Source organism: Adiantum capillus-veneris, chromosome 6, assembly GCF_014529385.1.
Source record: "Adiantum capillus-veneris isolate H3 chromosome 6, ASM1452938v2, whole genome shotgun sequence".
In the NCBI taxonomy this organism is placed as follows: Eukaryota; Viridiplantae; Streptophyta; class Polypodiopsida; order Polypodiales; family Pteridaceae; genus Adiantum; species Adiantum capillus-veneris.
In genome coordinates this window covers 107304447-107321287 of record NC_140936.1, presented here as the reverse complement: position 1 = coordinate 107321287, position 16841 = coordinate 107304447, and the positions used below count along the sequence as shown (strand labels likewise).

General features: G+C 42.0%; 1 protein-coding gene across 1 annotated transcript; it reads right to left on the bottom strand.

Annotated features, from left to right (window-relative positions):
- Positions 1 to 11849: 11849 nt before the first annotated feature.
- On the bottom strand, positions 11850 to 13731 carry LOC147456043 (actin-3-like). The gene is made up of 6 exons (XM_086515384.1): positions 13660 to 13731; positions 13397 to 13549; positions 12503 to 12787; positions 12395 to 12431; positions 12200 to 12254; positions 11850 to 12084 (listed from the first exon to the last, which is right to left on the bottom strand). The coding sequence occupies exons 1-6, from the start codon at positions 13729 to 13731 to the stop codon at positions 11850 to 11852; spliced, it is 837 nt and encodes a 278-aa protein (XP_086371510.1).
- Between the last annotated feature and the right edge of the window lie 3110 nt (positions 13732 to 16841).

Sequence of the window (16841 nt, the reverse complement as noted above, 5' to 3'; positions counted from 1 at the left end):
GGGTTGTGCTGCACCAACAGTATTGGCAAATCCTAGTGCCAAGTTGATGATGGTTGGTGTGGGGGTGAGGGTTAGTTCCTTGCCTTTTCCTTTCTTGACAATCTCGATCCATTTTTCGGCCTTTTTTGCTTTTTGTTGGGTCTTTGTGATAACCTCTACCCACGAGGTCGTCATTTCTTTTTGTTGCTCCCCACCTTCTTTGATGGCCTGTATTTGTTCCTTAATCATGTTAAGCTCTTCAATGACAGAGGGTTGAAGCTCTCCCTCTTCGAGGACATTCTGCGATCGCAACTCTGCAAGCTCTTTCTTGAGTAGTGCGATTTTCTCATCTTGGGCCTTCACGTGATCCTCGAGTGTATGTATCATGCTTTCTTGTGCTACCACTCGTGCGTCGAGTCTGTTAATAGTACTTAGGAGGTGGCGGTTGATCTTGCTGATGGACTCGCTCAATTCTTCTTTGCATTTTTGGATGGCATCCTCTACCGGGTCATCCTTGCCATTCTGCTTTCTCATGATTGAAAGGCCGCAACAAGAGAGGGAGAGAGGGTATAGGAGTGAAGAAGATGTTTTTTTTTCTACGCGGGCAGAGACTCTCTCTCTACCCTTTCAATCTACTGTAAATGCAAAGAAAGACACAATTAGACATGTTGAGATGGCTTGAATGAATCATATTTGGGTAACCAACTAACACATCTTTGCCTCCAAATCATGTACACAACACTTTGCTACCATTCAAGTATCTCATCGTGTTTCACTACCTCACAATGCTTTTTGTCAAGATGTGCCATAAATCTACTAGAACTCCCAATACAAGTGCAATTGTAGCTACACGAGTCCCAATCAAGGGATACATCAAAGAACCAACAAGACATGTATACGCAACATTAGCCATATGCTAATTGAAATGACTGATAAGTAGAGATGGATCATATCAATAGACTGTCACTTATATTTGACATTACAATGGATGCACATCTGGATAAGGCTATGCCATTATCAAGCATTTCAATTAGCCAGATGCTAATTGAAATGATTGATAAGTAGAGATGGATTTTATCAATAGATCGTCAGTTAGATTCGACATTACAGTGGATGCACATCTAGATAAGGCAATGCCATTATCAAGAGAGTCATCTCTATTTTGTAACCTTTCTTAAACTAATAAATATGGCTCTCATCACTTCATTGAGGGATCCATGTGGACTAAAGTAGCTTTTGCCCTAGATTTGTGCGACTCTCTCCTCCTTTCATCTCCTTTCTCCCTTGGATGTTTCACGCATTTTGGGCACCTTGTTTTTGTAATTTTGTACATATGGACATGATGCCGTGTGTCAAAAGGGTGTGTGAGATTTCTTTTTGTGGGTTTTTTAGCTTGCTTTAGCAAGTCGCTAGTATAACACCAACTGTTGTGTTATTGTAAGTGTCCGTTAGTAAGTTTTTTGAAGTATTACTTATATATAACTAAAACTCATGTACATACATAAAACGTTCAATCAAATATCAAAAAACTGCTGATCTTGGGTTGTTGTGGCAATTCCATGCTTTTTATGAAGTTTTTAATGTCCTTGACTAGTCTTTCCTACGTGTAGCCGCACCATAGTAGCTTACTGGTCGTGTTGATTTTGCACATGGAGGTGCATAGATTTGAAATTTATGCTCTTCAAAACCTTTTTTTGCAAAAAATGCAGAGAACTTTTGAGGCTTGAAAGCATCCCTTTTGAAGTTGTTTGGGAGATACAGTCTGTTTCCCTGCAAGGTACATGTTATGGTAGGCTCGTAGGCAGTTTAGTTCACATCTTTTGTGGCATATGAGAGCTTTGAAATTTAGGTTTTGAAGAATCAAATGGTGAAGGGGGGGGATGTCTTTTCCTGGCGTGTGCTATGATTCCAATGTTGGGCAGATGCTTCATAGTTTCTATGGTGGTCTTTTGGGTGAGCGTATGCTTGTAAATTCCCAAGGGATCACTTTCCTTTGATTTGTTGTACGCTTTGCCGTACATGTCGAAGGATGGGAACTTGCCTGTGCACCTGTGTGCGAGCCTCGAAAGGCAGTAAACACACAGCTAAAGAGTCCTAGCAAGCTCAAAGAACAATGGTGTGTCACTCACCTCTCAATGCTTTCGTCGTGAAGGATCCTGTGCTCACCTCTCAATGCTTTCGTCGTGAAGGATCCTGTGAAGAAGAAGGAGCTATCGTCGATGCCGCGCTCTACCGCCTCGCCGCCACCGATGTCGCAGCAATGCTCGATCACTCTCTCTCTCTCTCTCTCTCTCTCTCTAGAATACACACACACATACACGAGGGAGAAGGAGACAGAGATGGAGCAAGAGCACTTCTTAGCTTACACCTCAAAGAATGAGGATCTTAGGTCAAAATAGACCTTTTATAAGAGTTTAACCCATCCACACATGGGCGCCCACAATGGTTGATCAAAATAAAAATAGTATCAAATGAGACATGTGGTGCGCCTCTCATCGGATGATCACCCAAGCACCTATAGGACCAACAAGCCCGGTCCCTGATCAAAACAATGTGATATCCATGGGGCCGCCGCCCATTTTCCAAGGTCAACACCAAGCGATGGGGAGCATTGGGCAGTCACCAAGCCTTCTACATGCTCAATGCTGACTCCATTGTCGCATATAATGACTTTAAACACCAAGGTCAACACCGAGCGATAGGGAGCATTGGGCAGTCCCAAAGCTTCCTATTTGCCCAGTATTGACTCCACTGTCTGACTTGTCCGTTATAATGCCTTAACACCAAGGTCAACACCAAGTGATAGGGAGATTTGGGCAGTCCCAACGCTTCCTATTCGCCCAGTATTGACTCCACTGTCTGACTTGTCGGTTAACATGCCCCCTTTCCTAATGTAGATTCTGTCCTCGGAAGCTATTGAGATGAATCCCGTTCGTTGAGGTGGAAGAGCATCCGAGATTGAATGTCCTTAGCCTTCTTCAATCAGTGCAAAATCAACCAAAATTGGCACAATAACTGCATTCTCATACAATTAAAAAGCATATGTAGTTGTTACGTTTTGGCACCTAGATTTGATCATTTCATTCATAGTAGCCTTGGGCTTCCAATAGTTTTTTAGGAATCTAATGCAACGTTTCTTTACATTTCTTGGGGCGAGTGGGACGTCTCTTACCAGGCTCCTATCTTTTAGCACTAGAAATGGTCACCAAAGAAGCTTTAGGGACCCACTTGTATGTTTTCTTTGCTATATTAGGATGGGTCTTGTAATGGAATTTGCCTATTCAATTTGAGAGTAGCGGAATTTAATGAGAGTATTTTAAAGAAATGATTTTGTGAGCATAGCAGGTAGACATAATTGAAGATAGCAACATAATTATAGCAATTAGTTAACTTGGCATGGACAATACTTTTGCAAGAGAGAGAATTTAGAGAACATGACAACAGTTGAGGACCGGATTTATGTGGAGCTGGTCCCCCTTCCAATAGGCATTTGTATTATGAATTCTCCCATAAAGAGAGACTTGTTACAATACATTCTTTGTGTTCCTTGTGACCAAGGTGAAGCAATGAAGATGGAAAGCTTCATGCATCACCAACGTAACATAAAATTGAAGAAAGCTTTAACTATCCCAAGCCTCAGTCCCAAGACCTCAAACACCTTCGAAGGTGGAGAGAGCTAGCAGGGAATGAGGGTAGGGAAGAGGAAGAAGAAAAATTTCGTAGGAGAAAGAATTAGTTCCTCACTTATCATACTCTTGTTGCTAGCATACATAATAGCATAGTAATGAAGAAGATGGAGATGGCAAGATTAAGCATTGAAGCATGGCTCTTGGTTGGATTTGCACTCCATAGCCAAGAGTGTTGGTGTAGGCTCTCAACCTTTACTTGCTTGGAGAGGGAGCTCTTCCACTTTGCATAGCACACAATGAGAGTGCTTGTGAGTGTGTGTGGGTGAGTATACCCCCTAAGCACCCCCCTAGCTTGCTTGGGTCGACCCCCCCTTGTAGCTCATGCTTGAAGCTCATTGGACCCCTCCAGGCCTAGCCAATCACAAGCAGAAGCCATTACAAGCAACAGGGATAGCCTTGGGACAAGTGTCCCCCTTTCCCCTTTGAGAGAGAGGACTTGATAAATGTAAAAACAATTAGATAATTCAAGTAATTTATTATTGGACCCCTTTGAAGCCTAGCCAATAGGCTTCAAGCAACACATGAAGGTAACATGGGTAGGGACCTGACATGTGTCCTTGCTGCCTCTTCAAGCTGGGGCTTCCCTTGTGAGTGTGAGTGTGTGTTCTCTCTCTAATCCCTAGGAAAAGGGCTCGCCCCCCCTCTTGTAGGGATGCTTTTGACTTTAGGAGCTCAAGCACCTTAGTCATCAAGCATGACAAAGCACTTGGACTAGGGGGTATTCCCACAAGCATCTCAGGCAAGCATGTCAAGGCACCTCAAGCACCTTAATCAAGCGGCAAGTCAAGCACCTCAAGCATGGAGTAAGTCAAGCACCTCAAGCACCTCAAGTAGGACAAACACCTCAAGCACGACAAGCACCTCAAGCAGGACAAACACCTCGAGCTTGGGCCGGGTTCCCACCTCAAGCTCAGCCCTAGCTTACCTAAGGTCAAAGGACTTTTACACACATTATTGGAGGTCTTCAATGAAGCTAACCCTAAGGTCTTATGCTCCATTGGTTAGCCTTGCTCTTGATAGACCATCTCCCATTTGGGCCCCTTTACTATTGGCCCCGTGTTGAGATAGATCTATAAGCACATATCTATATCTTAGCACTTGTTCCCGTTTATTCTCCCACATTAAGTGATCAATTTAATATGAGAAAATCATTTGGGTTGGTTAGATATTAGATTTTATGACAGGTCTTGTGTGTCTCAAGCTTTATTTCAACTACAAAAGTTGAATCTCTAGAGAGTTGGGCTATGGGGACATATGGTTCAACCTCTTGGACATGCAAGTTTTGGGTTTTATTTCTTTAAGAGACAATATCTCAGGGACTATGGCTTGAGTGGCAGAGCTAAGAGTTGGTTTCTGCGTTGTGAAACCCCGAGTCCCCCAATCAATAGTGCATTTGGTGGCTATCATCCACGTGCGTCCTAGGTTTATATTACCCTCCATAGTTCCAACAGGCATGACCAAAAAGTCTTGAGCTACAACCCCGTTGTCATAACTGACAGAAGTGTGCCAGATACCAAAAATCGTAGTTTTTTTCTTATTGACACCCTTGACTTGGATTGTAATCTTAGATAGAGATGGATTTCCCAACTAACACCACACCCGTTATGATAGCAGATTATACTTAGCACCCGTGTCCAATAAGGCGTTATATAGCACTTTTCCATAGGCCCTATTTAGCTCAATAGGGTATCATAGAGGTGTGTCAGAGTCCAACCAATCATCCTCTGTTTCAACGTGGAATGCATGTGTAACTCCAAGGTTGGCCTCTCGTTGGCGTCTTATGCGTTGTTGTCGCTCCTTAGCCTTAGCTTGATCTTGTATCTTCTTCAATTCTTTTTGTGCCTTGGCTGCCTTTTTTTAATGGATGGCACGTAGCTCCTCTTGGCTTAAAGGATCAGAATATCTTTTAAATTTGCTACCATTGAGGAATCCAATGGTTTCAACTCCATCAAGAGTCTCCACACGAATGGTTCCTTGTGGGGTGATTTCACATACTCTATATGGTTCTTTTTCCCGCATATTTTAGTTTTTTCTTTTTGTTACGCACTCCATACATAAGGACTTTATCACCAACATTGATATCTTTGTTCTTTAGATGGCGGTCAAACCATTTTTTCCTTCTATCTTTCTCCACAAGTGCATTTTGCACAACCAATTGTCTTTCTTCATCTAACCTCTCAAGGTTATATAAACGCTCAACTAAAGGGTTACTGTCCCAACCTTCTTGTGAAGCTACGCATAGACTAGGAATTACAAACTCCCATGGCATAACTTCTTCTTGGCCATATACCATTTTGAATGGTGTACAATTAATAGCCACTTTGTAAGAAGTACAATAAGCCCATAGAAGATGTAAAGTCAAGATAGAAGTTAAGGTCTTGAAGTTAAAACCAAAATGATGTAAGCTGAGAGTACCATAGACCTTAACTTCTATCTTGGTCACTTTAAGAGGATGTAAGGGCATCTTATCCTTTCGTTGTGTGATTTTGTAACGTTGGCATTCACCACATCCTTTTGCAGAACGTGATGCATCCTTAAATAAGGTAGGCCACCAATAGCATGATTACAACACCTTTCTAGCAGTTAGTTCCTATGAGAAATGTCCTCCGGCTATACCCATGTGGGCTTCTTGAAGTATGTATAAATACTCATCCTCACAGGCACAATGTCTAAGAATATCGTCCTTCCCTAACTTGTAGAGAGTTCCTACAATTAGAGAATAAGGCTCACATTCTTTTAATGGTTTTTGAGCTATATCCTTACGAAGCTCCTTGGATGGAAAACCATTAACTAGAACTTTCACAATCTTCTCACTCCATTCAAGCATGGTCTCGACTAGAAATAAGGAAGTATCGGGCAATTCAACCATCAACTCCAGTAGGGGCTTCACCATTGGGTATGTGAGACAAATGATCTGCCATGACATGTCTTTCACCAGGTCTCACCACAACGGTAAAATCAAACTCAAGGATAATTAACAACCATCGTGTTATTCTTTCCGTGGAGCAAGGTTTATTTACTAGATACAACAATTCTTGATGATCAACATAGAAAACAAACTTGTTGGCCAGAAGGTAGTGGCGAAACAAAGTTTATTTAATAATACAACAATGCTTGATGATCAACATAGAAAACAAACTTGTTGGCCAGAAGGTAGTAGCGAAATTTCTTCACTGCGTAAATCATAGCTAAACCCTCCCGCTTTGTAGTGGTGTAGTTTCTCTCAGCATCATTCAATTGACAACTTGCAAAGCTAATGGGGTAGTCCAGTTTATGTTCTCCTGGTTGAGCTAGAGTACACCCAATAGCAAAGCTCGATGCATCAATATGCACATGGAAAATAACATTCCAATCGGGCACTCGTAGAATGGGAGCGCTTGTCAGGTTTTTTTCAATGACTCATAAGCATGGTCACACTCCGCGGTCCAGTGGAACTCAATAAGAAGGTTGTACAAAGGACGAGCTATTGCGACAAAGTTTAAAATAAACCGCTGGTAATAACGGACATGGCTTATGAACCTTTGAACTCCTTTATAGTTTGTAGGCGGTGGCAATTCAGCAATGATTTTAATTTTGCTCTTATCTGTGGAAATCCCATTTTTGGACACTATATGCCCTAAAATGACTCCTTGTTTGGCATTTGAAAGGGTGGTGTCCCTTGAACTAGATGCAATGTGGCTCTCTATGGGTTGGGCCTTAGTGGTCGCTAATTCAGGAGCACTCGTCTGCTCGCTTGGCATGGATGTTGACATACGGGCTTTCACTTTTAACTCTCTCCTTTGCTCTACCCTACATAAGCTCTCGATTTCCTTTTCCCTGGCCTCAATGATATACTGCTCAACCTCTTGCACTTCGGCAAGGCTTCTACCATCAGGTAATATAACCTTGGAGGAGAATAGCTCTGAGGAGTCAGGAGTGTAGTGAATGGAGTATTCACGTGCACATTCTCCAGGAGCATGGGGTCTATGTTGGTCATGAATGACAAATTTACTTACCCACCCCCCTCATTTACATCAGTAGCTCCATGTTCGGCAAGTGGCTAAGCATGCTCTACCCAGATCGTGGGCCCATGGAATGCATGTCTTGGCTTGAGCTATCCGGATTAGGCATCGAGTAACCCTCCATGACGTTGTAGTCAGAGGAAGAGTCACTAGACGCAATATGTGGGTCTTGAGTGGTACTACCTTGAGTTCCCGCTGAGGGCTTAGAGCCTAAAGTAGAGGAATAATGAGTGCCCACGTAAACAGAGACACTCTCGATGTACTCGTCCTCTAGCACACAAACAGAGGGTAGGTGCATGTGATCTCGACACTCTAGAAGTGTTGGTGAGTGCCCGTGAAGGCCGCTCACCTAGTTTTTTATGTGTTTATAACCCATTTTTTGGTATTTTTGGTCCCTTTGTAAAACTGAGCCACGGAATATGGCGTGCGATAGCTCAAAACGAGCATCTTGGCTAGAGGACGTGCTTTGCTTTACAACCCCCAATTCGGTTACGTACATCCCTCGGAATCCTAAAACTAGTCTTTTCCTAGGTGGGGAGAGGGCTAGAATTAGTAAGTCCAAAGGGTGAGTATGAAGGGGATGCTAGAGGACTTGAGGAACTTGTCTCACATGCCCTCCCTTCACTTGAGATCCTAGTCTTTATATATAAGGTAGTGTGAGTTGTATATCATAAGACCAAGGACTGAGGCTTGGGCTTGGGGAAAGATCCCGATCCCTTCCTTTTAATTTTATTTTCGAATTTCTTTTTAGTCCCAAACATTTCAAGCGTTTTTTTTTTGAGGATAATATGATTGCGTGGACGCCGAGCTCTGACACGCACACAACACCTCCTAGGAGCTCTATCTAACCTCTTTGTTGCATCTAATTAACAGCTAATTAATAGCTAATTAACTGTCTAACACAGAATTACACACTCACACATAGCCAACTCTGCTGCTCACTGTCTACTCTACTTCTCACTGTCTACACTCACTAACAGCTCTACTAAGGGGATAATAAATTTGTGAGCTTTTATTTTAGAGCTTTTTTCAAACAAAAAGAGCTTTTTCCATTGCATGCTCAAAAAGTGGGAAGGGAAGCTAATTAAGTACTACCTATGAAAAATGTGAGAAGAATGATAGTCAATGGAGCTTGAATGATGTATAGATTTATAAATAGATAGATAGAGAGAGAGAGAGAGAGAGAGAGAGAGAGAGAGTCAAGAAGGGGTTAATTTCTCCTATGAACTTACAGAGAATATACATATAGAAGGATATTTTAAATTGAAAAAGTGAAAATTTTGGTACATAAAGGGTCTTTTTATTGAGAAAAGTGGTACATAAAGGGTCTCTATATAATTCAACAAATTTAGAATAGGGGGTTTTATAAATACCTCTTGAAGGCACGTGCTATGCAAGATCTCTATATAGTGAACCCCCCGGGCAATCACTCTTGTAAGTCCATATAATGCCTCTATTTTGGCATGTGAGGGGTTTCCTCACCTTTAGAGAGTGGTCTTGTTATCACTTTGGAATCCCTCAATGGGATTTGCCTCGTCTAGGCTTACACGTGCTACACTATGGACTCTTTGGGTTACATGCTTTGCAACCATGGTTTTTGGCTTGTTCACTTTACCATTTATTGTAAGAATATGGCCTTTGTAGGCCTTTGAGCACGTTATTGGGCAATAATTGATTGGTTTCTTTGGAGCAATTCTCTCTAGGACATCTATGTGCCTCATATTGCATCTAACATCGTGGCAAGAACATGGGAGTCATAGAAGAGAACAATGGTCAATGGTGGAGGGGTTCAAACATTGTTCAACATTAAAAGCATTAGGAGGATCACCGAGAGCTTTTTCATAGGGAGAATCTTTTGACTAGGCCCAGAGAAGGTGAATATGGTAGATTTTATTATGTGATCTGGATATGTGTGAAAGTCTATGAGAACTAATATTTGAGCTCGTAACTTTTAGCAAATGTGTATCGGATCTTGATGGTGTAGATATGCATGCAAAGGTATCATTAGGTTGTATGTGTCTTAGATCATGATGCTCATTTGAGGAGCTTGTTTTTTTAGAGGCTCAGTCGGTCACAAAACCATTCATCATTACTCAAAACATGTGAAGGGTTTTTAGATTGGAGAACACTTTGGTCACCAAAAGTGGAAGTCTCAAAAAATAAAAGCCATGGAGACAAATCCTTGAAGAAGCATTCTAGTTCAGAGAGAGAGAGAGAGAGAGAGAGAGAGAGAGAGAGAGAGAGAGAGAGAGAGAGAGTTTATATGTATGTATTATATATGTGTATATATATATATATATATATATATATATATATATATATATATATATATATATATATGTATGTATGTATGTATATATGTGTATGTGATCTCGCAACGCTAATGAAGGTGGCTAGGGAAGCTTGCGATGGTGAGTATTATTAGCTGAATAAAAGAAGGATGGCAAAGGAGATTGTCATGTATGAAAGTTGATGAAGGCACATATTAGTGATTCATGAGTAGGAAAATATGGGAAACCACGTGTTAGGTAATTCAATTGATGTGGGCCCGCTATTAGAGGGCATAATGGTGCACAAAGGCAGGAGTGGAGCACGTGGACAAGACTACAAAGAAGTGGTTATTCTAGGCAAGTTCGCAACAGAGTTTTTGGATCTATTGAGCCTCTTATTATTCTATCCATAGATCAAAGGAAAAGAAATAACAACTTGAATACTTACCCTTGTGTTGAAGCTAACCGTACATAGGATATTTATTTTCCCTCGACATGTTTTTTTCTTGAAAGATTAGATACATGTAAAACAAGACTACTAAAGTTTTTGTAGCAGATGGCAGGTGTCGCTAAAAATAATATGTCTTTGCCAGCATGAAACTAGACCAAGAATTAGACATGTGCATAACCTCACCTTCTAGGATGTTAAAACAAGAGGGATGCCAATGAAAACAATGCAAAAGATTGGCAATGACAAGGCTTATCATGGTAACAACTAAATGGTTACCTCGGCATCCTCTGCGGCCTCTCTCAAAAGGTATAAACAACCAAAGTATGTAGCTTTGTCCTCCAAAGATCCCCATATCATTGGATGAACACCAACCAAGAACCTCTCAAGCTTGAATTGATGAGCTACTTCCCACAAGATTTCATCTTTGCCAATTGCCCACACATTCACAAAAAGGAGGATATCTCTTGGCAAGGAAAAGCGGACAATCCCAATCGGATCCCTAACCAAATGCGGTAGTAGCAGTGGCATTTGTGGGTGTAGCCTCAAAACTTTTTTAACAAATGCTTGCAGGTATGCCAGGCTATTAAAATGGGATTCTTCCAATTTCTACCCCCATTGTACTAGTGCAATTATTTCCTCTTGAAACTTAACGAGCCAACTTTGATTTTGGGGCACACAATAGCTTTGCCATCACCCACTCTATAGATACCATTGTGCTATATGTACTTCCAGTTAAAATTTTGTGCACAACTACGACATGGACATGGATTCCTTTAAACCTTAGAGCTGCCCAAGTCTTCTCATGCACAAAGCACTCATAACAATAACAAAACCACATGGTCCATGGATCACACACATGGTGATGATGATGAGAATAGTTTTGAAGAGGTGATGATCAAGTGTGCTTCTCCACACTAGGAAGGCCGCTCCCTACTACCACATCCTCTCACCCCCAGAAGAGAATGTACACTAAACTCTTGTAGCTCCCCACTGGCACAGCCTTAGAATATCTGTAATAAGCACCTCACAAACGCATCAACCAACTCAAAACATGGACTACATATAACAAGCATCCAACATGCTCAAAGACTTTGAAAAGCATCGCTCTTAGAGACCTTTCTTGCCAATGACAATGATATGATCGCCAACATTGTGAAAGGACAGCCTCCATGGTTTTAAGCTTCAATTTTCACGTTTGTCTTGTCGAGGACGTATTTGCATAGCTATTAATGACCACCGCCAATTCTTTTTGAGATGGTAATTAACGGGCACGACTAAGAACAAGGTGTTGCAGGATGTAATGAAAGGATTGATGCAGAAAGTGTTAGTAGTATCGCACCCTGCATTTCTAATGTACATGAAAGACCTTCATTAAATATGGCCGCACTTTGAGAGAAGAAGACTACAGAAGCCACTGCAATCATCCAAAATCAGTCCATGTATGCATGTTTTGTATCCGTTATAAGCAACAAGTGTAATGGGCACGTCTGGTACTTTTGACCTCAATCGGAGTCAACTCTTGCTCGTAGTCAAGGACTACATACGCCAGCTTCTCCTTCATGTCCCGCAAGATCTCCCGTTCTGCTGTCGTTGTTGTCAAGGAGTAGCCTCTCTTTGTCAATATCTTCATCAGTACGTTTGTTAGGTCCCTTCCCGCCAAGTCCAGCCGCAGGATTGCATGAGGAAGGGCATAGCTGGATGGATGGACATGCATTTACATAGATCTTTGTGTGTGTGTGTGTGTGTGTGTGTGTGTGTGTGTGTGTGTGTGGAGACATGTATTTCAGAAGAAAGTGTGTAGAGGCATACCCTTCATAGATGGGCACTGCGTGGGTCACCCCGTCTCCAGAGTCCAGCACAATTCCTGGTTACTCATATAGAACATTCAGTAAATGGTAATGCCATATGCATTAGAAGCCAGTGCAACAATCTTATTTTTGAAATTAACATTTGATTCATGTTTGTATGCTAAAACCATGGAGGAAATTGGGAGAGAGCGATTACTTGTAGTACGTCTTCTCGCATAGAGAGAAAAGACTACCTGGATTGCAACATACATGGCCGAACGTAGAAAGTCTCGAACATGATTTGTGTCATCTTCTCACGATTCACCTTTAGATTAAGGGGAGCTTCTGTGAGGAGGATAGGGTGCTCCTCCGGTGCTACTCTTAGCTCATTAAAGAAAGCGTGGTGCCACAATTTTTTCATAGCATCCCAGTTTGTGACAATGCCATGGTAAATTGGGTACTTGAGTGTCAGAATACCTCTCTTGGATTGTGCCGCATCCCCCACATAAGCATCCTTTTGCCCCATGCCGACCATTATACTGGCATGTCTTGGCCTCCCCACAATGCTCGGAAACACTGCTATTGGTGCATCATCCCTCGCAAATCCATCCTGCACATGCACATGTCATCCACAACACTAATTCTTTTGAATCCTGTTTTTCTAGACTGCGAAGAGATGTTGGTCCATTGCATTCAGCGATCTGCAAAGTCGAGATTGATCTCTACGTCCATCTGCATTCAGCGTCTGGTATTTTTGACCTCAACGTCCATCTGCATTCAACGATGTGCAAAGTTGTTAGGACATTGATTTTCTTTTGGATGTGTTTGCATGAAAGCGCGCGTGCGCGGGCACACACACACACACACACACACACACACACACAAGACAAAAAACCGCATGTGCCATATAAAATCCTGCACTCTTTGTATGAACTTGCAGTGCTAGGCCTGTACTTGTATGAACTTGTGCATGTGTTAGGTGTTTGGGTGTTGATTCCAGCTTTTTGAACGCGCGCGCTCCTTGATGAACGATGTAGCATGTCTTTGCATGTCCATGCATAGAGAATCACATCTGCAGAGGATGGGGGTGGGGTTTGTGGGATCATGTTCTGCAGCCGATATAAGCAGCGAGGTAATGGGCATGCATAGGGAATCACATCTCCAGAGGATGTGGGTGGGGTTTGTGTTGTCGACAACGTCAGCTCCCCCCGTTTATCACCTCGCCATCATGCCGTGTAGCAGGAGCCTTGGTCTCCTCATCTGTACGGCACCAACTGCTCAGCCCATGCCTTGCCAAAAATGACTCGTCAACTTCCTCTTTAGCACTGCAAAATCTGCAAAAGCCGTCACCTGGCCTCTGTCTCCTGCTCACCTTCAAGGCTCTTCCACCTCATCATGTCTCTCCGCAATCTGCTTACGAAGGTACTTTTCTCTCTGCCCTGCTCGGCGGCTCTCTGATGCCTTAGTTGACGTCCCCCCTACCCTCGTCCGCCCCTGCACCACCACTACCTCTTTCCCCTGCTGCTCGAAGGAAACCTGTGTAGCCTGACTCATGCTGCTGTCAGCCCTCCTCCTCCTCTTTCTGACAGCCCTCCCGTCTTCGTTGTGCGATCACACACGCCTGCTTGTCACCCTCTTACTGGCTCAATGACGTTTTCTGCTGCCTGTCAATCCCTGCGCTAAGTGTAACGGGAGTAGCTACCCGGCCTCTAGTTGCTAGCATCACCACCCTGCCAACAGCTATCTACAATGTCTGCTCTAGCTGCTAGCATGTTCAAGAGCTCACAATTCGTCCGCGCGCACGGACGGTCTGCGAGCTCTGCTAAGGATCTCACTTTTCCTCTCATTGACACGACTATCAATTTGCTCTCAGAAAAGTTACCAAAATAGCCTTAAAATATTGACATTTTGTAGGGGAGTCTCACATTTCCTCTGATTTTGTCGATTTTCTATCAAAAAAGTAACCAAAATACCCTAAAAAATTGAAGATTGGGTAGGAAAAGAGCTCACAGTCCGTCTGCGTGCACGCAGATGGATTGCGAGCTATCAACGATGCACGGAGTCAAAAACTCAGATGACAAAATTATGAGACTGATTGCAAGAAGCCCAATGGAAACATATTTTTCTAATGTTTGGAGACTTATTGCAAAGGAAAATTCATGAAACACCCCTTAAATTCCAAACATTCTCACAATACCCCTTGTATTTTTCCAAAATTTCCCAAAAAGATTCCTTAAAAATTTCTAGCTCTTGATAAAAAGATGAGTCATCCCTCAACCGAAAATGACAAAACTATGGCTTTGGATGGAGTTGTGGACTCTCAAGCTAAAATGGATTATTATGAGTAGACAATTTATATAAATATGACACTTAAGGATGGATCTCTACTATCAGAAAGACACAAACTTTGGAGCAATGCATTGAAATTGATAAAGAGTATTTTGAGAACTTTTAAATTTTGAGCGATATTTTGGGAAGTTTCGTGTTTTCCTTAACCATTTTGGTCCCATAAATTTGGAAGAAGAGTTTTTCACTCGGTATGTCATTGAGAGATGAAAGATTGTCCGCACAACTCTACACAATCTTCAATTTTGAGCTTGATACGGTAGATAATGATTTTACCAAATTTAGCACAATCCTCATATATTTTTGACCTTGGAAACCTTGAGGAAAGGGGTTGATACTTGTGTGTGGGAATATTTGAAATTGGATAGTTGTGGAAGAACCAATTGAGTATGGCATTGGTACTACACAACACATATATAAAAGAATCTGATAGCAGAATAGCAAAGAATCTAGCACCATAATGGTAAGATTGAAAGTACTCCTAAACAAGTAGCCAATGATGCAAAGATGCCTAGCTAGAAAACTTTTGTTGCAATCAAAACCTTCAGTACTACACCTTGATTTATAATCTTATTATAAGGATCTAGTCTGTGAACTCTTTTTCTATGAACTCTTAAATTTTCTCGTCTTGTTTGTGAGCTCTTCCTATATGAAGATCTGGAAGCCAAATTGTTTTGACCTAGATCTTAAAAACCAACCTTTGAGCTCAACACTTACTAGTTACATCACTCAAACATTAAAAATGTTATTCTTCTAGAAGATTCTAAACTATCTACATTCAAGCCATTGGCCTGTGAGCTATTGTTGTATGAATATTTAAAAGCCAAGGCTTCATATACTAGGAGCAAAGTTTGGAATACCATTCTTTTAAGTTCAACACTTGTGCTTTATATTTCTTGGGTCTCTTGGGATTGTTTCTACAATGTAAAATTAGTTCTTTTTTCTTATAGTGCTTGTTATACGGAGACTTTATGGCCAAATTAAATGGTGCCTACACAATAAATAATTTTGAGTTAGTCTTGAGGAGCATGTCTTCACTTAACAAAACAATTTACACACTCCAAAATTTATGATTACAATTTTTTATAAGATTCTAAGATGGTTCTATTAAAGTGTCTCTCTAGTTTCCTATAACAAGGCTACTCTTGCACTTGCCCAAGCTGTGCATTTCAAGTGGTGCAAGCTGTCCTTTTGTAAACAATGTGACAAGGATTATGATGTCTATATGTTAGAAGTTGGACACACCCTACAGAAAATGACTGCTCGACGGATTATTATTTTTTGTAATTATTCATTTATTGAAAAAACCCGACATTTCACCTTTGTAAATATTGGGGCTTACAGAAGTTTCCAGATTGTATCCCAGTTTTGACATTTAGATTGAGTAGATGGTAGAATTGGAACATTAGGGTTTGAGATTGTAAGGTATTTATACCACTTTTTGACCTTAATGAAAAAACCTTTTGTCATTTTTAAAAAGTTTTTGTCTTTGTGAGTGAGCGTACTGTGTAAGAGAGAGAGAGAGAGAGAGAGAGAGAGAGAGAGAGAGTTTCATCTTGACGCTACACGCGCATAGGTGGTCGGGATCGAGTGCGGAGAAGTGCAGCATGTTGCCCCTGATGAGAGCTACGCGCCAATACCTACATTGCGCGCGTACGGTCCGATTTTGCGAGCTCGACCTATGAGCTTCATCTGGTGATTCGGTGAGCATACGTTGTCCGTTTTTGCATTGCAGCATATCCACGCGTTCGCATTGAGTAGAGCTACACATTAGGCACTTTAGTTTTTGGAAACGATGACCTGCAAATTTCGGCCAGACATCCTACGTGATTTTGCACCGGGTGTTTTGGGTTGGGATTTTGGTTCATAGACCTTAGGGAGAGCGACCTATTGGTGTTAGTAGGGTCTCCTTCAAGTTTTGTGGCGTTTCGAGACCGTTTGATGGGTGTTCGGCTCTAGAAAGCATTGTAGGAAATCTCCTCTTATGCACTCCTGAAGGCTGTAGCTTAGACATTGGGTAGAGACCTCTAAAAGAATTAGTCGAGAGTCGGTCGAGTGTAGATTGACACCCTATGCTTGCTTCCACGCGCCTGCGGGTCGAGCTTCGTCCTTAGCTGACAAATCTTGTTAGGTGAGTTCTCGCTGTGCTGACGTCCGTCGCGGCGTATCCGTCCAACATTGGCGCCGCTGCCGGGGACAAAAACCCTAGGTAGGTGACCAAGACTAGTCCTTGAGGATAGGGATTCTTTGGCTTGCCAAGAGTCTCGTTTTACATTTAGATAGGATTAGAGGGTGGAGGACTCTCTAGGTCTTAGAGG

Bases quoted from the DNA above. Each gene is read 5' to 3' on its own strand.
- LOC147456043 (XM_086515384.1), bottom strand. From the start codon at position 13,731: ATGAGTCAGGCTACACAGGTTTCCTTCGAGCAGCAGGGGAAAGAGGTA. The intron at 13,550-13,659 runs GTAGGGGGGACG...AGAGCCTTGAAG, and splicing joins TGGTGCAGGGGCGGACGAGG to GTGAGCAGGAGACAGAGGCC. The intron at 12,432-12,502 runs GTGAATCGTGAG...GTTGCAATCCAG, and splicing joins AAGCTCCCCTTAATCTAAAG to GTAGTCTTTTCTCTCTATGC.